This window comes from Dipodomys spectabilis, unplaced genomic scaffold (assembly GCF_019054845.1).
Source record: "Dipodomys spectabilis isolate Male_0828 unplaced genomic scaffold, ASM1905484v1 ptg000576l, whole genome shotgun sequence".
NCBI classification, from domain to species: Eukaryota; Metazoa; Chordata; class Mammalia; order Rodentia; family Heteromyidae; genus Dipodomys; species Dipodomys spectabilis.
In genome coordinates this window covers 957,967-978,635 of record NW_024871253.1, presented here as the reverse complement: position 1 = coordinate 978,635, position 20,669 = coordinate 957,967, and the positions used below count along the sequence as shown (strand labels likewise).

Genomic DNA, 20,669 nt, shown 5'->3' with positions numbered 1-20,669 from the left:
CACCTCATTCAGGCTGAATATGTGCTATACTGCTGAGCAACACGCCTAGCCCTACAGTATACCTTGATGGATAGGCAAAGCTTTATAGGAGATTTAGGGGAGCCAGTAGAATTCTGGAAAGCTTGATGGTGGAGGAGATGTTTGAGTTAGGGATGAAGTTGATAACAACGATTTTATTAAGATTAGATGAATAATAATAGAGAATTTCATTTATTTGTGCCAGTCCTGGGACTTAGACTTAGGGCCTGGGTACAGTCCATTAGCTTTTTTTTTTTTTTTTTTTTGCTCAATGCTAGACAGCATTTTGCCATCTGAGCCATAACTCTACTTCTAGCTTATTTTTGCTGATTCATTGGAGAGAAGAGTCTGATGACTTTCCTGCCTGAACTGCTTTTGAACCATGCTCCTCAGACCTTAGCTAGGATTACAGATGAGCCAGTAGTAGCTGGATAATTTATTATCTGTACAAAGGAGTTTTAGCTGGGCACCAGTGGCTCTTGTCTATAATCCAAGCTAATGTGGAGGTTGAGATCTGAGGAGCCCGCCTGAGCAGGAAAGTCTAGGAGACTCTTATCCCCTATTTAACCACCAGAAAATGAGAAGTAGAACTCTGGCTCAAGTGGCAGAACACCAGCCTTGAGTGAAAAAGTTAAGGGATAGCACTCAGGCCTTGAGCTCAAGCATCTGTACTGGTGCACACAAAAAAAGAGGGTTTTAGTTCAACAGTTCAGTTTTTAAGTGCACTACATCTTGATCAATGTCGTCCATCATTCTCCCTCAAGTCCACTCATAACTTGTGTTTTCACATTTGTACATTGAATATAATGACTGTACTCCTCTACCCTTCCTGTCTCCATCCATCCACTCCTCCTCCACTTGACCCTCTCACCCTGACAACACATAGATAACACTTTATGTTCAAGGAAAAGAAAAAGAGTAGCAGGAAATTATCCGTAGAAGGTGAACTGGAGTCGATTTGTGTGCTATGCTAAGGAATTTGGCTTGTATCCCAGCCAGAACTATTGAAGGCTTCATTTGGTCTGGGTAGATAACTATGTCAGCAATGTGAAGATATGTGAGAGAAGGGTAGACTTCAGGTAGGGAGTCAGTGAAAGAAAGATGTGTTGTAAAATGTTAGTGGTACGAACTGTATGGTGGGTGTACTGTGACTCATAAAAATTTTTCAACTTCTCTGTATGCTTGAAATTAAACGAAGTAAATATTGGAGAAAGGTCATTGCTGCTTTACTTGGCATCATACAAACAAAAATGGAAATGATTATGAAGTTCTGCATGACCCTGTGTAACTATGACACAATTTTTGGGAAGCATTACAGATTAAACAAGGGCAAAACAGGCCATGACTCTGTGTGTGTGTGTGTGTGTGTGTGTGTGTGTGTGTGTGTGTGTGTGTGTGTGTGTGTGTGTGTGTATCTGCCAGTCCTGTAGCTTGAACTCAGAGCCTGGGTACTGTCCCTAAGCTTTATTTTTTTTTCCGCCTCAAGGCTAGCACTATATCATTTGAGCCACGGCTCCACTTCGAGCTTTTTGGTGGTTAATTAGAGACAAGAGTCTCAGGGACTTTCTGGCCCCGGTTCACTTAGAAGTACAATCTTGAGAACTCAGCCTCCTGAGTAACTAGGATTACAGACATGAGCCACTGACATATTGCTTGGAAATCTTAATAGTATAAAGATATTTCATCAAAAGAATCTTTGGGGTTAGAGGCGTGGCTCAGTTGATAGAGTGTTAGCTAATGAATGAAAACTGCAGGTACCTAGTTTAAGTCTGAGTCTTGGAAATACAAAAAAGGAAAAAAAAAGGATCTTTTTTGTTTGGTTGGTTTGAGATAGTGTTTTGCTATATTGCTCAGGCTGGCATTGAACTTGTGGGCTTAAGTGATCCTCCTTCCTGAGTAGCTGAGTATCATTTTAATGCAGCTGCTATATAGTGTCCAAATGCCACATTCCCTATATTCTTTGTGTGAAGGATTTTAAAACGCATCCAGAAAAATGTGAAAAAATGAAGATAATAATGTAGAGGGAAAATAATGGAGATTTGTGAATGGAAAAATCTTTTGTAAACTATAGAAATTAAAGCAGTTATACTAGTTCATGAATATACATAAAAATAACAGTAAAGAAACGTAGAAAGTACAAAAATAGACATTATCAGCAATAGTACAGAAACAGAAAATAGAAAATATAGAGAAAGATATGTAGGCATTTTCTGTAAAAACAGTATTTAAAAATCTTTGGGGAAGGATGGATTAGTCAATGAATAAAATTGGGAACCATATGGAACATGAAGTTTTTCAATTAAAGAGAATTCATTTAGCCTGCCGAAATTTATTCCAAACAGAATGTAGATTTACTTGTATTATTCTGGTTAAGATGGCCAATTGGAACTTTCTTTTAAAAAATTATTACTCTCAGAGCCGAAGGTGTACAGAATGATTGCCTGGCAGGCATGAGATTTGATACCCAGCATCAAAAAAGCAAAAATGAAAAATCTCTTAAACACCTGACAAAATGAGCAATAAATAAATAAATAAATAAAACCAGCAAAAATGAAACAATAAACAAGCAAAGAAAGAACCATAGTCAATTCTAATCAATTTTTTAGAATGCATGAAGTAAAATAAACGGTTGCTGGAAGTGGAGATAGGGCACACCAGCTTTGAGTGAAAAATCCAAGCACACACATCATAAAAAAAACAAACAAAATAAATGTGTGAAAGCTTAAGTACCAAGTCTAGGTACCCAACACTAATTAGATGAAAGGGCACTTGGAACATTCACAAAATTGAGAAGGGGGGAGGAGAAGGAGTGAGGGGGGAGGAGGGAGGGAGGAAAGAGAGTGTGCATGCCTGAGCGTTTTAACAAAGATTTGATACTGTCTTAAATTAGCCTTAGCCACCTGCCCCTTCCTGCACACATGCATTTTAGTTTAGAGAGAAGAGAATAAAATATAAAATTCCCAATCTTTTCACTTGAACTTCAAGAAGCAAAATAAATGGTCTCTCACAGTGGGACATCAACAAGTCACCCACAGTATGTTAAAGCCAAAAAAGAATGAATTCATGGAGCTGCCCAAGCCTGAACAAAATGAGGAAAAATTGCATGGCAACCGCAAGCATATTATATCAGGGACAAAAAAAAAAAAAAAAAAAAAGGAACAAAGCACATAAAGGCAGAGGGCATCACTGAACGAAGAGAAGGAAATTCCTCAAAACAGCTCCCTGTTGTACAGTTACAACTCACTCCAAACAGAAATTCAAGTTTGAAAAAAAGCAGAGATGAAATGATAAAAGGTGAGCATGAGATCAAAGGGAGAGTGCAGAATTTACAAAATGAAGAAAGCAGCAGGTCACACAACTAGAGGGTGAGAAATGGCCAGGAATGGAATAGCTATGGCTGAAAAGCCTTCAGCCATGGAAGAGCCTGAGCTAATCACAGCACACGTCAAGGAAAAGGCCGAAGACATTAATGCAATTAGAAGCTAAAAACCTGAAAGCCAGGAATAGATGATCTAGTGGAATATAGAATGTCAACAAGTGATACAGAATATAAATTTAAAGATAAACTCCGAAGAATTTCCCTGAAATACAAAAGAAACTGGGAATAAAAGGACATATTGCATTTCACAAAATTGTTTTAATTTCATTATTCATCTTAGTTATGCCACTAAAATTTGAGGATATGTACAATTTCAGCTGGTTTCATTGTTTTTTTTTTATAGATATATAACATATTTCTGCCATATTCATCCTCTTCATTTACCCTTCCCTCTTTGAGGATATTAATTCTTTGGGAACATCACCTATGTAATATTCTACCAAGAATATTGAACCATAATCTAATAATGAGGAAGCAAGCAGATAAATCCACTGGTATTTTGTTTGGTTTTAGCAAGTAGCAGGGTTTGAACTCAGGACCTTGAGGTCTCAATTGACTTTTTTTTTTTTTTTTTTTTTTTTTGCTGGTCGTGGGGCCTGAACTCTGGGCCTGGGCGCTGTCCCTCAGCTCTTCAGCTCAAGGCTAGCACTCTACCACTTGAGCCACAGCACCACTTCCGGCTTTTTCTGCTTATGTGGTGCTAAGGAATCAAACCCAGGGCCTCATGCATGCAAGGCAAGCACTCTACCACTGAGCCACTTTCCTAGCCCTCAATTGACTTTTTCATTCAAGACTGACACACTCACTTGAGCCACACTTCCACTTCCATGGATCCAAATTGATGACTATTTTTGAGAACTAGATTGGGTTGTCAGGAACATCAAAGTTAGCCAGGCGCCCCTGGCTCATGCTGGTAATCTTAGCTACTCAGGAGGCTGAGATCTGAGGATTGCAGTTCAAAGCCAGCCCAGGCAGGAAAGTCTGAGACTCTTATCTCCCCTAAACTACCAAAAAAGCCAGAGTGGAGCTGTGTAGAATGCTAGCCTTGAGCAAAAGAGCTCAGAGACAGTGCCCAGGCCCTGAGTTCTAGCCCCAAGCCCCTAGACCACCATCACCAACAACAAAAGGATAGAGAATTGTTTGAAATGATAGGAGGCTAAAGAGATATGGCCATTGATGGTCGTGGATCTGACTGTGGATGGGAAACAATCCAGCTATCAGTTACATTATTTAGAGCTCTGGGAAAAGTTAAATTGTATTTATATTGAATCTTTTCTGAATATGATAATTACAGTGTTGAGTTATGTCAGAGATTATCTTGGATTTAATAGATATATGTAAAGTATTTAAAGGTGTGGTCTCTGAACACCTGTAGCTCACTCTTAACAGCTCAGCTAGAAAGGAGAGGAAGCAAATATAGCAAAGTGCTGGCAATTAGTGTATTTGTTCATTTTGCTTTTATCTCAGTTTTCTGTGAGGTGGAATTTCTTTTCAGAATGAAAAATTGGGAAAATTGGGCCAGGAATAGAACTCAATAGGAGAGCATGTGCTTTGCCTATATGAGCCCCTGGATTTGATCCTTAGTGCCACTAAAAAATTATTTTTTCAGAGGAAGAAGACTAACAATTTTTGTTGTTGATTGCAAGGCTTGAGCTCAGGTTCTGGGGTACTGTCCCTGAGCTTTTGTGCTCAAGGCTAGTGTTCTAGCACTTTGAGCCACAGCACCACTTCTGGTTTTCTGGTGGTTAATTGGAGTCTCATGAACTTTCCTGCTCAGGTTGGCTTTGAACCTGGATCCACAGCTCTCAGCCTCCTGAGTAGCTAGAATTATAGGCGTGAACCACCACAGCCAGGCTCAGGACTAACAATTGGAATCTTAACAATTCCTTATATCTGTTTCCTTCCTTCCTTCCCTCCCTCCCTCCCTTCCTCCTTCCTTTCTTTTCCTTCCCTTCCTTTCTTCCTTCCCTTCCTTTCTTCCTTCCTTCCTTTCTTTCTTTCCTTCTTTCTTTCTTTCTTTCTTTCTTTCTTTCTTTCTTTCTTTCTTTCTTTCTTTCTTTCTTTCTTTCTTTCTTTCTTTCTTTCTTTCTTTCTTTCTTTTCTTTTCTTTTCCTTTCTCTTCTTATTTTCTTTCTTGTCAGTCCTGGTGAAATATCCCAGCTTCCTGGGGCTGGTAGTACTCTAACCCACAATTGGTGAAAGGAGTCACCAACACTCAGTCAATAGGGCTAGGAATCATTTAATAGCCATGGTGTCCGACCTCCACTACACCAAGTCAGTGGAGACCAGCAATGAAGTCAAATAGCTCAGGTTATTTAAAGACAAGATCCATAGGGGAGGAGGGCGCCACTCCAAGGTGGCCCGTGGTAGTTTTATGATTGGCCAAGAAGCAAGTTACAGAAGCAGAGCTAGCAGTTAGTGATTACACAATGGCGATTACAATTCCAGTCATTCCAATAACCAAGGCCATAAGTGACAAGGCAAAGTCCTTATCCCAGATCTTCCCATCAAAGAAGCAATTTAGTGAAATAGCAATTACAGTCTCTATACACAAAGTAGTAAGTCCTCAAAGCAAAAACCACATTACAAATTTCTTACTTATCACATCCCAAAATCAAACCACCTTCCAGGTTTTCTGGCTCTTTCTGAGTTTCACTGTTAGCTATCGAATTCCCAGTAACCTGGTGTTTAACTCACTAATTTACTTCAAACCTTTATCTCTGGAATTTTTCCTTTAATGACTAACTTGGAGTTTCTACAAGGAGACTCTGCCTTTTAAGTCTGGCCTTATTCTTACTCACTTTGCAAATTACAGTAAATTCAGGCCTCAGTTTGTCCCATTCCTAGGGTCTGTATTTATGTTTCTCAGGTAACCTGGGACTTGTTTGTCCCAGTTGAATTTTATTTTTCCTTGGTCTAATTAATACTCTATTTGTTTAATTTAACCTGGTTCTAACACTGGAGCTTGAACATAGGGCTTGGGCACTGACCCTGGGCCTCTTTGTGCTCAAGGCTAGCGCTCTACCACTTGAGCCACAGCACCACTTCCACCTTTGGCTGAGTAGTTTATTGGAGATAAAAGTCTCATAGACTTTCCCGCCAGGCTGGCTTCAAACTGCAATCCTCAGATCTGAGCCTCATGAATAGCTAGGCATTACAAGCATGAGCCATCCATATATCTATTTTATATCTATTTTAATTTTTTTATATCTTAATTTTTTATTCTATTAAATTCAAATAAAATTAAATGTAATACTTATAACTAAAAGCAGAATGCTTTATGGTTCTTGGATTTGAATTCAAGGTCTCTCACTTGCTAGCCTATAGCACCTGAGCCACAATTTTTGTTGTTGTTGTTGTTGTTTTGTGCCAGCCTGGGGCTTGAACTCAGGATGTAAATGCTGTGTCTGAGCTTCTTTTGCTCAAGGCTAATGTTCTACCACTTGAGCCACAGAGCCACTTCTGGCTTCTTCTATTTAGTTTATTGGACTTTGCTGCCCAGATTGGCTGTGAACCAGGATCCTCAGATCTCAGCCTCTGGAGTAGATAGGATTATAGGTGTGAGCCATGGACGCTTGGCAGATAAGCCTTTTGGGGGGATACTTCAAATCCAAGCCATAACAATATGTCTATAGGATGATGCCTGAAATAATGTTTTTGCTAGTGCTAATATTTAATTTCTGGATGCTAGAATATTAGATTTTTTTTTAAAAAAAAGTTGTTCTGAGGATTGAAATTAGAGCTTTGCATTCTAGCTCTTGAGCCATGCCCCAAGTATTTTTGCTTGTTTTTTAGATAGGAGCTTACGCTTTTGCTCTAGCTGGCCTCAGACTGAAATTCTTTTCCCTCTGCCTCTCAAGCAGCTGGGATTGCAAGTGTATGCCATAATGCATAGCCCTGCAGGCTTACTTTTATTTATGTGTGCAGGGATAAAACCCAGAGCCTGTGCATGCTAGGCAAGTGCTGTAGCACTGAGTTATACCCTCAGTCCTTCAATATTATTTTAATTATTTATAATTAATGTATATCATTTTAACAAAATTAGTAATTGTTAAGTGCTTTAAAAAATGGATATGCAAGGGCTAGAGGACTGGCTCACAGCGTAGACAGCCTACCTAGTAATCAGAAGAACTTGAGTTCAAACCTCAGTACCACCTTACAGCCTTTCACTGACATTAAAAAAAAAAAAAAAAACAGTGAAAAAATGGATATAAAATGCCAAGAATTACTTCTGGCTAATAGGAAGATGGATAATTACTAATATCTTCTTTTTGTCTTACTTTCAGTTTTCAAAATGAAATAAATTAGCCTTGCACCAGTGGCTCATCCTATAATCCTAGCTACTCAGGAGGCTGAGATACGAGGATTGTGGTTCAAAGCCAACCCAGGCAGGAAAGTCCACGAGATGCTTATGTCCAATAAATTATTCAGAAAAAGCTGGAAGTGGTGCTATGGCTTAGGTGGTAGAGCATTAGCCTTGAGCACAAAGAAGCTCAGGGATAGCACTCAGTCCCTGAGTTCAAGCCCTGGCTGTGAATATTGCTTAGTGGTAGAGTGCTTGCCTAGCATGCATGAAACTCTGGATTTGATGCTCTGGTACCACATAAACTGAAGAAGCCAGAAATGGCACTGTGGCTCAAGTGGTAGAGTGCTAGCCTTGAGCAAAAGCAGCTCAGGGACAGTGCCCAGGCCCTGTGGTCAAGTCCCAGGACTGGCCAAAAAAAAATTATAAAGAGCAATGACATTAGCAAATACATTTCAAAGGCTGGGGATGGATGTAGTTCAGTGGAAGAATGTTTGTATATCCTGGGTGAAACCCTAGGTTTCACCTCCAGCACCACAGAACAACCCAAAAACACACACAAAATAAAACACTAAAACAACACTAGCCAGTGAACTGATCTTAGGGTGGGAATAACCGTTCTAAGTATGTAGCAGTCCTACCTTCAAATCTGAAATGTTTTAGAGGAAACTAATGAAAGTGACACATTTCTAAGCGTAACAACAAAAGAAACTCTCCAGAAGCAAAGTCAAAAGATAAATGAAAATTGGATGGAAGAGAGTGAGGGAAGGGGTGACATTGTCCAAAAAGAAATGTCATCATTGCCTGACTTATGTAGCTGTAACCTTTCTATACATCACCTTTACAATAAAAATATTAGTTAAAGAAAAGAAAATTGGAAAAAGCATATGCATTTGAAATTAAATATTTGAGGCAATTCAATCATCTCTTACTTCCAGTCCTCCTCCTTTTTTTTTTTTTTTGGGCTGGTCCTGGGGCTTGAACTTAGCTTTTTCACCTCAGGTTAGTGCTCTACCACTTGAGCTGCAGCCCCACATCTGGCTTTTTGATGGTTAATTGGAAATAGGAGTTTTACAGACTTTTCTGCCCTGGCAGGGTTGGAAACACAATACTCAGATCTCAGCCTCCTAGTAGCTAGGATTAGAGGCAGGAACCATAAGTGCCTGGCTCTAATCTTCCTTATTTCTACTTTTCCCATAGCTAACATGCTTTATCCTTTCTCTGGCATTTTATCTATTCATCCGTCATTTCCTGAGGATCTCATATGTCCCCACCACTGTATTAGTCTCAAGCCAAGTTGGACAAAACAGAGAGAACATATCTTGATTTTGCTGGTACTAGGGCTTGATGGACACTCTCCCTGACCTTTTTCTGCTCAAGGCTGGGGCTCTACCACTGAAGCCACAGCTCCACTTCCAGCTTTTTTGTTAGTTAATTGGATATAAGGAACTCATGGTCTTTCCTGCGCAAGCTGGCTTTGAAGCTGGATCTTTAGATCACAGCTTCTTGCGTAGCTAGAATTACAGATGTGAGCCACTGGCATTGGCCCTCATGACTTATTTAGAAAAGGAACAGGATACACTAAGGGGTGGTGACAAAAATTTATCATGATGGGAACCTGATTTGGGGAGCATTATCGTGGAACCTGGGCACTGAACTCTGATCTGCTGTCATTCACACAGACCCAGAATCAGCTTGTCTACTTCATTCGCCAAGTACCAGAGCCCATCACTCATGAGAACTTCCGGTCAATAGTGCAGTTTGGGATGGTGCGGGGTCCCTACATCCCTGCCCTGCTCCGGCTGCTCAGTGGTGTCTATGTCCCTCAGATCTTCGCAAATACAACCTGGCCTGAGAGCATTCGAAATCATTTTGCTTCACATCTGCACAGGTTCTTGGCCTGCCTGACAGGTGAGTGGGAAGGCTGGTGGGCAGTGCATCCTGGTCGGTAAAAGTGGAATGCCCTACTCACACCTGTAATCCTAGCTACTCAGAAGGCTGAGATTGAAGATTGAGGTTCAAAGCCAGCATGGACAGAAAAAGCTGTGAGACTCTTATCTCCAATAAACTTCTCAGAAAAAGGTGGAAGTGGTGCTGTGGATCAAGTGGTAAAGTGCTAGCCTTGAGCACAAAGAGGCTCAGGGACAGTGCCCCGGTCCTGAGTTCGAACCCCAGGACTGGCAAAAAAGAAAAGTGGAATGCCCCAAGTGAGTGGACAGGGGTGTGACATACTTTGTTCTGTTTTTTTCTGCATGTTGCACACCAGGCTTCACTCATGAGGCCATGCTTCGCCACTGAGTCTTGCCACTACCCTTGTTAATACTCAGAACAAATATCTAAAAGAGTTTTTTCTTTTGCCTTCTGGTGCTAGTTACAAAACCCAAGGAATACTGGACTAGTTAGTGCTCTACCACTAGACTACATCCTGGTTTAAGGGTTACTGTTTCATAAGTCAGATAATGAGTACCTTTCTTCTTGGTCAATGTCTCCCCTTCCTCTGCTCTCCTCTTGTTTTCCCCTCTCATCCCACGATTGTATAGGTCATTTTCAACAGTAGCTGTTGAATACCACTATTGCATTTGTTCACCATTTGTCCTTGCATTTCTGTGGCCTCCTGCTTCCCAAAGACAGATAAACAAACAAGACAAAAATACATCCCCAGTTTTTAAAAGAATCTTTTAAGTGGAATCTCATTGTGTATAACCAATGAAATGTGTGTAGTACTCAAGCATTTAAATACATCCAAACACAAGCATTTTGCTCCCATATAGTCTAAGTGTCCTTAATCAAAATTGCAAAGGATGCTGGGCGCCAGTGGCTCAAGCCTGTAATCCTAGCCACTCAGGAGGTTGAGTTGTGAGGTTCAAACCAGTCTAGGCAGGAAAGTCCGTGAGACTCTTATCTCCAATTAACCACCAGAAAACCGGAAGTGCCAATGTGGCTCAAACAGTGGAGCGCTCGCCTTGAGCTGAAGAACTCAAGGATAGCACCCAGGCCCAGAGTTCAAGCCCCACGACCAACCCCTCCCTCAAAAAATTGGCAAAGTATGATAAATTGATGAGTAAAGGATACTGGGGTGGGAGAATAGGGATTTGCTGGGAATGTGGCTTAGTGGTAGAATGTTTGCCTAGCATGAATGAAACCCTGGGTTCAATTCCTCAGTACCATATAAACAGAAAAAGTTGGCATTAGCACTGTAGTTCAAGTGGTAGAGCACTAGCTTTGAGTAAAAGAAGCTCAGGGACAGTGCCCAGGCTCTGAGTTCAAGCCCCAGGACTGGCAAAAAAAAAAAAAAAAGAAAGAAAAAGGATACTGGGCATAGTAATACGTTCCTATAATCCCAGTACTCAAGGAGGCTGAGATAGGAGGATTAAGTATTTTAGAACAAACTGGGCTACATAGGGAGACTCTCATAACAAACAAACAACAACTACAAAAACAAATGACAACCCCCACCCCCAGAAAGACCAAAAAGTAAGGATATTATTGGATAATAAGTCAGTCTCAGGCTGTACCATTTAGCTCAGGGTACAGCGCTATCTTAGCATGGCCAAGGCCCTAGGTTTGATCCCCAGCACTACCAAAGGCAATCAGTTTCTGATAGATTATAATGATTTTTAAAAAACCCAGAAAATTGAATCTGATGTGGCTCATGCCTATAATCCCAGCTACTCATGTGGTTGAGATCGAGGTTCAAAGCCAGCTTGGATACAAAAGTCTTTGAGATTCCATCTCATTAACTGGGCTGGAGGCATGGCTCAAGTGTTAGAATACCAGCTCTTAACAAGAAAGCTATTTGTGCATGAGGCTCTGAATTTAAACCTTGGTATAGGCACACACACACACACACACACACACACACACACACACACACACACACAAACACACACTTCTAATCCAGATTCAGCTTGCTCTTATAGAATTGGTTGGCCAGAATTGGAAATTTCTGAGAATCCACATGGCATAAAGAGAAATGTAGATAGTGGAGTAGTTAGAGATTTGCACATACTGTGAAAGTGGAGAGAATAGTACAGATCTTTGAAATTATTTTATGATAATTTCTTGTTATACATCCATACAATCTCCCTCTTGTTTTCTGTCATATCTCCTTTTTTTGGGGCGCTGAGCGTGGGGCACATGGTCTTGCTATGTAACTCAGGCTGGCCTTGAACTCCCAGCCTTGCTGTTTTGGCCTGGTGAGGTTGGGTTTACAGGCATGAATCACTATACTTAGTTTTGATTTCTCTTCTTGATAGCAAAGACATATGAGCCATAGTTCTGACTCCTTTCCTGAAATATTTATGTCAGCTCTTAGTATCTGGGGGTCATTGGCTCTAGTTCCTCTCAGATACCCAAATCTTCAGATGCTCAAATCTTTTATATAAAATGGGGACACACATCTTCCCAATATCCTTATTTTCCTTTTTTTTTTCATATAGGGTCTTGTATGAAGCCCTAACTGGCCTTGATCTTAAGATCCTTTTTCCCCATCTTCCTGAATACTTCGATTATAGGCATGTACTACAATGCCTTCTTACATTCTAATACAGACTGAATATAATGTAAATGCTGTGGAAATAAGTGTTATACTGTATTATTCAGGGCAGAAAGAGAACAAAAACTTTCCATGTTCAGTACAGATGCAGGTTTTCTTTATTTTATGCCTGTATAATGGCTTAAACTCAGGATCTTGCCCTATCACTTGGCTTTTTTGCTCAAGGCCAGCACTCTACCACTAGAACCACACCTCCATTTCCAGCCTTTTGCTGCTTAGTTGGTGAGTCTCACTTTTTGGGGGGCCCAGACTGGCTTTGAACCAGAATCCCCAGAGTCCCAGTGAGATACAGATTTTAAACATCTATGGATGTGCAACTCATAGACACTGTGCAGTTCTGACTATAATTCTGGGCCCCCACCAACCATCAACCACAATTGACACTGGGGCAGCAAACATCAGCCTCTTTGCACTTCCATGATCCTCTCCTTAGATACCCGGTACAAACTGGAAGGACACACCGTCCTCTACATCCCTGCAGAGGCCATGAACATGAAGCCGGAAGTGGTGGTCAAGGACAAAGAACTGGTGCAGCGGCTGGAGAGTGAGTGACTGGCACTATGGCGTCTGGTAGGGATTGCAGAGGGGGAAGAGGCTGTCCAGATGTGTGGCAGGAGGAGGGAGCATGGTGACCAAACGCGAGAGGTTTCACACTCTCCCTTGCAGCCTCCATGATCCACTGGACCCGGCAGATCAAGGAGGTGCTCAGTGCGCAGGAGTCAGTGGAGACAGGAGAAAGTTTGGGTCCTTTGGAAGAGATTGAGTTCTGGCACAACCGATGCATGGACCTGTCTGGCATCAGCAAGCAGCTGGTGAAGGAGGGGGTGAAGCATATTGAGTCCATCCTGAACCTCGCCAAGTCGTCCTACTTGGCTCCCTTTGTAAAAATGGCACAGCAGATCCAGGTTTGTGAGTTGGATCAGCGCCTGGGCGCTTAGCAAAAAGGGGGCCATGGTTGGGATGCTCTGGAGGACTGGAAGAGGGAGCTAACCAAATCACCAACGTGTAGACTGATCCGCTGTGTTTGGACTGGTACTTGTGGGGAGACAGGAAGAGTAATGGAACGGGCCCTTGGGAGCTTGCAGCTTAGGTAGAGAGATATCTAGTTAATCAACAAAGAGTCATTGATTGCCCTCTTGTGACCAATGTCTCCAATCCAGCTGAGAAAATAGGATTTATGTAAAAGAGGATTAAAAGATGGCATGAGACCCACAGATGAACCTGTGTGATTCAGTTGTGAGAGTTAAAACAAAATCAGGATAAGCTGATTACATTAGTGCTGAGTCCTATAGGGGATGATACAGGGATGGAAGACCTTTTTTTCCCAGGTGAAATTTCCCACCAAGTATTAGAGCATTGAGCTATAACTGGAGAGTTCTAAAGCAGTCATTGAGAGCAAGGGCGGTGCAGAGGGCTGAGTGGCACTGAGTGGCACTTGGGGGATGGAATAAGAGTGATGTCCAGGCAGTGGAGCAACAGCTATGCAGTATCTACTTTGTACCGAGTGCTGAATTCAGCTGGTGAAAATAGAGGGATGGACACTGATATTCCTGTCTAGAAGGCTTTCATAGACAGTAGAAGATGAGTACAAGTTGACATGTACAAATTGATCCTGAAAGCTTTGCTCCTAGGTATGGTTCATTGAAATGGTTTCCTAGTAAAGATGAGGCAGGCCAGGGTTTGAGATGAATAGCGCTCTAGTCTGGTGCCAATAACTAGCCACTCAAGAGGCTGACATCTGAGGATGGAGGTTCCAAGCCAACCCTGGGCAAACAAATCTGAGAGATTCTTATTTCCAATGTTGAGGAGTGGAACAAGTGGTACAGCGCCAGCTCCAAGTGAGAGCGCAGGCACTGAATTCAAGCCCCAGGACTGGCACATGTGCACACACAGGGCTTGCTCTCAATTCTTTCCAGTGGGTAAATGGACTCCTGGTTTTTCTTTACCGCCAGGATGGCTCTCGCCAAGCACAGTCAAACCTGACCTTCCTGTCGATACTGAAGGAGCCCTATCAGGAACTGGCTTTCATGCGGCCCAAGGATATCTCCAGCAAGCTGCCGAAGCTGATCAGCCTCATCCGCATCATCTGGGTCAACTCTCCCCATTACAACACGCGGGAGAGACTGACCTCTCTCTTTCGAAAGGTGTGTAGATGGATGTTGAGGGCAAGCAGGACGGTGGCCGAGTTGACAGACCTCAAATTCCCTGGCAGGTGTGTGGGTGGTAGGAAGGCATTGAAGACTTGCCATCAGCTTGTCTTGATCACCAAAGCCTTCCCCGTGCACCATCAGTTTTAATGGCCCTGGGTGGGACTTCTTTTTTCAATGGAAATAGTTCAAGCAGGGATAAGGGAATTGGGAGGATGAGCTGTTTACAATCAGGAGGCAGGAAGGACAAGACTCCCAGACTAAATTTCTGCAGTGGAGAGAAGTTGATCTAGGAAGGATGATGGACCATGGGGAACCAAAGGGATGCACCAAAGAGTGGGAGAGAGGACACCTAGCTGAGCTTGCTGGATTAGGGTAACCACAGGGCTGGGCTGAGGCAGAGAAAGAAAGAGTGTGTGCTGGGCGCTGGTGGCTCACGCCTGTAATCCTAGCTACTCAGGAGGCTGAGAGCTGAGGATTGAGGTTCAAAGCCAGCCCAGGCAGGAATGTCGATGGGACTCTTCTCTCCAATTTACCACCAGAAAACCAAAGTGGTGCTGTGGCTCAAAGTGGTAGAGTGCTAACCTTGAGTGAAAAAGCTCAGGGACAGTGCCAGGCCCTGAGTTCAAGCCCCAAGACTGACACAAATAAAAATAAAGAGTGTGTAAGGATGGGAAAGAGCAAATGGACAAGAATGAAGGAAGGGATAATGACGTTGACAAAGAAGCATTGTACTCATAATATGACTTATGGAATTGTAACCTCTCTGTACAACTACTTAATAATAGTGTTTTTGTTTTTTTTTTTAAAATAAAAGGTAATGTATCTGGAACCTGGAGTGAGGAGGTAGGGGTAAGATAGGTCTCAAGGGACAAATCAAAGAGCAAGTGGCCAAGACCTGAGGCATGACTCGGGGAATCAGAGAGGGGCAGGTGGAAAGAAGGCTGTGCATTGAGGCTGCTGGGCTCTTTTCTGCAGATGAGCAATGAGATCATCCGCTTGTGCTGCCATGCCATCTCCCTGGACCGGGTCTTTGAGGGATATGTCTATTCCAGCAAGGAGGACCTGCAAGGCTGCATTTCCTGCTGTCAGGCTTGGAAAGATCACTACCTGGAAGCTGTGCAGATGCATACCCAGTATGATGGCTCTCCCCTACCCCCACATACTTTGTTCTTGTCATTCCTGCAAAGGGAGAGTTCTAATTCCTTTCTTGTGCACCTGTGTGTGCGCTCATGCGCACTGATACTGGGGCTAGACCTCGGGGCCTGGGCACTGTCTCTGAACTTACGTGCTCAAGGCTATCCTTCTACCACTTGAGCCACAGCTCCACTTCTGGATTTTTGGTGGTTCCTTAGAGATAAGAGCATGAAAGACTTTCCTGCCCAGGCTGGCATTGAACCACAGTCCTCAAATCTCAGCCTCTTGAGTAGCTGGGATTACAGGTGTGAGCCACAGGTGCCTGGCTGGATCTTGTTTTCCAATGTAGGTTCATCTATTTGTGCATGAGCAGACTGAGCCCTCATGTTCCCACTTTCTGGTCTAGCCCATCTTTCTTCTAACACAGGTATTCCAATCGGGGCTGGGTCCTAGACCAGACAAGCATATTTGCTCAAGTTGATGCCTTTGTACAGCGCTGCAAGGACCTTATTGAGGTGAGAAGATGGTTGAGGAGGGAAAATGAAAACAACAGAAGACCCTTCAGAGTCTTTCTACCAGCCAAGCAAATGGAGCCGAGGGTCTGATTAAGAAGCTTGGCTCTTGCTACATAATTGTGTGCCCTCCCAGCATCCCTTTCTTCTTGCCCGTTATTGCTGTCCTAGCATCTCATATGTCCGTGTACAGCCCCAATTCATTCCAGCATCTCGTCTACATCTGGTTGGTCCTCCTTAGTTCCTAGACATTTGAAGTGAAATCAAAGAGTTGAGGATTCAAAAAGCGCAGAAAGAAAAGGAGGAGTCCTCAAGATGGTTTCTTTTTCAGGTCTGTGACTGTCAATATCATTTTGCCCGTTGGGAAGATGGCAAGCAAGGACCCCTTCCTTGCTTCTTTGGTGCCCAGGGGCCACAGATCACCCGAAACTTGTTGGAAATTGAGGATATCTTTCACAGAAGCCTGAGCATACTGCGAGCTGTTCGTGGGGACATCCTGGATGTCAAGAATACATTTTGGCATGAAGACTACAATAAGTAAGTGGATCCACTCATTGGTTGGTGCCAGGACAGGCAGAGAAGGGAGATCCAAGAGGACAAGAGGGAGAGTTTTCCAGAGATGCTAGAAAGGATGGGAAAACAAGAGAGAACACCAGAGAGAGAGAGAGAGAGAGAGAGAGAGGTGGATGGTCAGGCTCAGGGTTCCAGATTTTACCTTTCAGGGCTGTTCAACTTCCAGGATACTGGGCAAATGATGCTATTATTCTTCCTTTATGTTAATAGTTCATCAATATTAATGACAACACCAGACTCCATCTCCTAGCATTGCTTAGAGGATGAAATAGACTCATGGATGTAAAGCACTTAGTCACAGGCCTGACATGCTGGAAGAACTCAGGGGATGTACTGGGGATCCACTGAGGGCACCCACATTTCCACATACTTCTTTTTTTTGTTGGTGGTGGGGCTTGTACTCTGGGCCTAGGTGCTGTCCCTCAGCTCTTCAGCTCAAGACAAGTACTCAACTGCTTGAGCCACAGCGCCACTTCCGGTTTTCTGGTGGTTAATTGGGAATAAGAGTCTCATGGCCTTTCCTGCTTGGGCTGACTTTGAACTGTGATCCTCAGATCTTAGCCTCCTGAGTAGCTAGGATTACAGGCGTGAGCTGCCGGCACCCAGTTTACATACTTCTTTGATGGCACAGATTCCGGGCTTCAATCAAAGACCTGGAGGTGATGACCCAGAACTTGATCACTTCGGCCTTTGAGTTTGTTGGGGATGTGGAGCATGGGGTGGTCCTGCTAGACACCTTCCACCGGCTTGCAAACCGTGAGGTGCTGCCACCTACCCTGCCTTTGGGGAGGAGGGGGAGTGGTCTCTCTGCTTTCCTTTAGTTCCGCTGAGTCTTTTTGATGCCATCCTGTCTGCATGAGTGCCTTTGCTGCATGCAGGATTGCCAGAATCTCTCCTCCCATCTTTCCCTCTGTTCCCCTGACCTTCCATAATTCTGAGGACTGTCTCCCACTGTGTGTGTGTGTGTGTGAACCTACCTCTAGGAGACATCATGCACCTTGTCCTCTTGTACCTTAGGCCATCAAGCGCACATATGAGAAGAAGACAGTGGATCTCTATATGTTGTTCAATAGTGAACTGGCCCTTGTGAACCGTGAACTGAATAAGAAACTTCCATACCTGGAACCTTACATGGCTCAGTATTCTGGCCTGGCACACTGGGTGCTCATCCTCCGGCGCCGCATCGACAGAGCCATGAATGTAGGTGCCTGGCCTCTGGAAAACTCAGAGAGATGGCAGGAGATAGCTGTGTGCAGCTGGAGGGGGGGGGGGTAGGTGGGGCCAGAGAGCTTTCATGATTGGAAATTAAGTTGGATGAGGGACAGATTCAGTTCATTCAAACTGGTGATTTTGTGGTGTGCAGAGGTGACCTTGGTAGGAATTTCCTATCAAGGTAGAGAGGAGGGAGTTAGGCCAATGCAAAGTGGTATGTTTGGTGATCCAGAGACCCACATAGGTGAGACATTGGTTTCTTTGGAAGGACAAGTACAAAGAATTAAGGAGCCAGCTGCTGGTGGCTCATGCCTGTAGTCCTAGATACTCAGAAGGCTGAGATCTAGAGGATCCCAGTTTAAAGGTAGCCTGGGCTGGTGCAGCCTGTGAAACTCCCATTTCCAAAATAACCAGCAAAAAGCTGGGCTGGAGGGATGGCTCAAGTTGTAAAGTCCTAGCTGAGCAAGCAATACTTTGAGCTCAAATCCTAAAAAAAAAAAAAAAGAAGAAGAAGAAACATGTTCGGGAAAATAGAGTAAAAGCTACTTGAAATACTGACTTATTGTGTAATTGGTTCTGGGAGAGACTAAAGTGGCTTCAGATGTCTGGACTAAGTCAGGGCGCCAAAGGGCTCCAAAGTATTCAACTTTGTATCTCAGTGAAGGATTTTCATTTTCTTTCCTCCCAACTTTTTTCTTGCACTAACTCTGCTTTTCTCTCCTCACTTTGACTCCTTTTCTCATTGTGCCTTGGTGTTTTCCTTCATTTTTTCTGAGTCAACCTTCCTTTGAAGAGCTGTCAAAATCGGTCAGTTTCTATAGCGAGCCCACATGTGTTATTATGTGTGTGTATGTGTGCACGTGCATGTGCACAGGAGAGTGCACATGTTGGCGAGTCTTGGGATCTGGTTTCTCTCAGAGGAATGTGCAAAGAGGCTCCCCATCTGTTCCCTTGCAGTGCCTTTCTGGTGCCCATTTCCTGCCCCACATTGGGACTGGAGAGGAGAGTGTGCATACTTACCAGCAGATGGTTCAAGCCATTGATGAACTGGTTCGAAAAACCTTCCAAGAGTGGACAGCAACGCTGGATAAGGACTCCATTCGGCGGCTAGACACACCACTATTACGAATCAGCCAGGAGAAGCCAGGAATGCTGGACGTTAACTTTGACAAGTACTGAACTCACCCTGATTTCTTCTCTCTGTCCTTGGTGTCAGGCTCCTCCAATTCTCTCAGGAGTTCAACTCCCATCTTTTAGGTTTCTCTACCCATTCTGTCTGTCTCTCCTTGACACAGACTCTTGCTATGTAATTCAAGCTGGTCTTAACTCATATTTTCCTTTTGAGTGCTGGGATTACAGGTATGCACTAAGATTCCCAGCTACTGTCATTTATAACTTTTAGTTAGTTTTTTTTCCTTTGTGCTGGTTCTGGGGCTTAAACTCAGGATCCCTTGAGCCCTTTTTTTTGCTTAAGGCTAGTGGTCTTCCATTTGAACCACATCTGTTTCCTTGTTGATTAATTTGAGGTAAGAGTTAGATGCTGGTTTCTCACTCCTATCATCCTAGCTACACAGGAAGCTGAGATATGAGGAACAAGGTTCAAAGCCAGCTTGGTCAGGAAAGTCCTTGAGACTCATCTCCAAAATGAACAAAAATCAATAAAAATCGAAAAGTAGAGCTATGGCTCAGAGTGATAGAGCACTAGCTTTGAGCAAAAGAGCTCAGGGACAATCCCAAGGCTTGAGTTCAATCCCCAACGTTGGTGTGCATGCATACACACACACACACACACACACACACACACACACACACACACACACACACACACACACACACACACACACACACACACACCAATTGAAACCAACCCACCAATCTATTAAACAGGCGATGTAGATGTTCTGCCACTAGATGGCCATGATGGTTCAGCTAAGTCAGCAAACCCTGAGCTATAGGTTTGACTTCAGATTGATAGATGGTGTCAAAACCATGTCCTCTCTTACAGCTTTAGAATTATGTCTTTACACTATAAATTTAAAAGATGCAACTAGTTAATTGATTAATATAAAATAGACCGTGATGAGCCATCTGTGGTGGCACATGCCTGTCATCCCAGCTATACAGAATGTATAAATAGGAGGATTGTGGTCTAGTCTGCCTGGGCAGAACCATGAGACCCAATTAAAAAAATAAAACTTAAAGCAAAAAGGGCTGGGGACATAGCTCAAGAGGTAGGTCCCAGTTGGTAAACCTAGTCAGTAGAGACCAGGCAATGTGAGACCCTGAGGTCAAATCCTAGTACTGTGGAAAAGTAGGGAGGGAGGAAGGGAGGCAGAGAGAGAGAGAGAGGGAGGGAGAAAGAGAGAGAGAGAGAGAGAGAGCACGCACACACGCACGCACACACGCAAGCTGTGTTAGGAACTGAGGTAGACATTGCCCTCAAGGAGGCTAGGCTGTCATCCTATAAATCAACAATTCTGGGCTCAGAGCAGAACTTCCTACCCATATCAGATGCCGAAGAGAAAAATGAAGGAGGAACAATGTAAGGCATCTGTCTGCAGAGATTAGGAATCTTCTGAAGACAGTTGTGTTTTTTTTCTCTCTCTCCTAATCAGCAGGCAATAACTTTCTACTTGATTGTTTCTGGCTCTCTCATGTCATTAGCTAAATGCCCTGTTGTGAGAATTGCTTCCCACACTCTAGGCTGTTTTTTCCAGCATTGTCTTTAGCTCATAAAGGATCTGTATTTGTCAAGCAGAGCAGAGCAAGTCTTTGACAGAGGGGTGTATGGTACTGGAGAACCAGGGGCAGATGAGGTTGCAGCTGAAGGTGG

The 20,669-nt window shown here is 43.3% G+C and overlaps 1 protein-coding gene across 1 annotated transcript in view; it reads left to right on the top strand.

Annotated features, from left to right (window-relative positions):
• The window catches only part of Dnah2 (dynein axonemal heavy chain 2), a 131,521-nt gene that overhangs the window by 13,448 nt on the left and 97,404 nt on the right, over positions 1–20,669 (top strand). The window contains exons 5-12 of the mRNA XM_042670874.1: positions 9,383–9,611; positions 12,689–12,799; positions 12,922–13,160; positions 14,208–14,399; positions 16,383–16,588; positions 17,256–17,385; positions 17,642–17,824; positions 18,794–19,008. Of these exons, the coding sequence (XP_042526808.1) occupies positions 9,383–9,611; positions 12,689–12,799; positions 12,922–13,160; positions 14,208–14,399; positions 16,383–16,588; positions 17,256–17,385; positions 17,642–17,824; positions 18,794–19,008 (1,505 nt within the window). The remainder of the gene's footprint in view (positions 1–9,382; positions 9,612–12,688; positions 12,800–12,921; positions 13,161–14,207; positions 14,400–16,382; positions 16,589–17,255; positions 17,386–17,641; positions 17,825–18,793; positions 19,009–20,669) is intronic.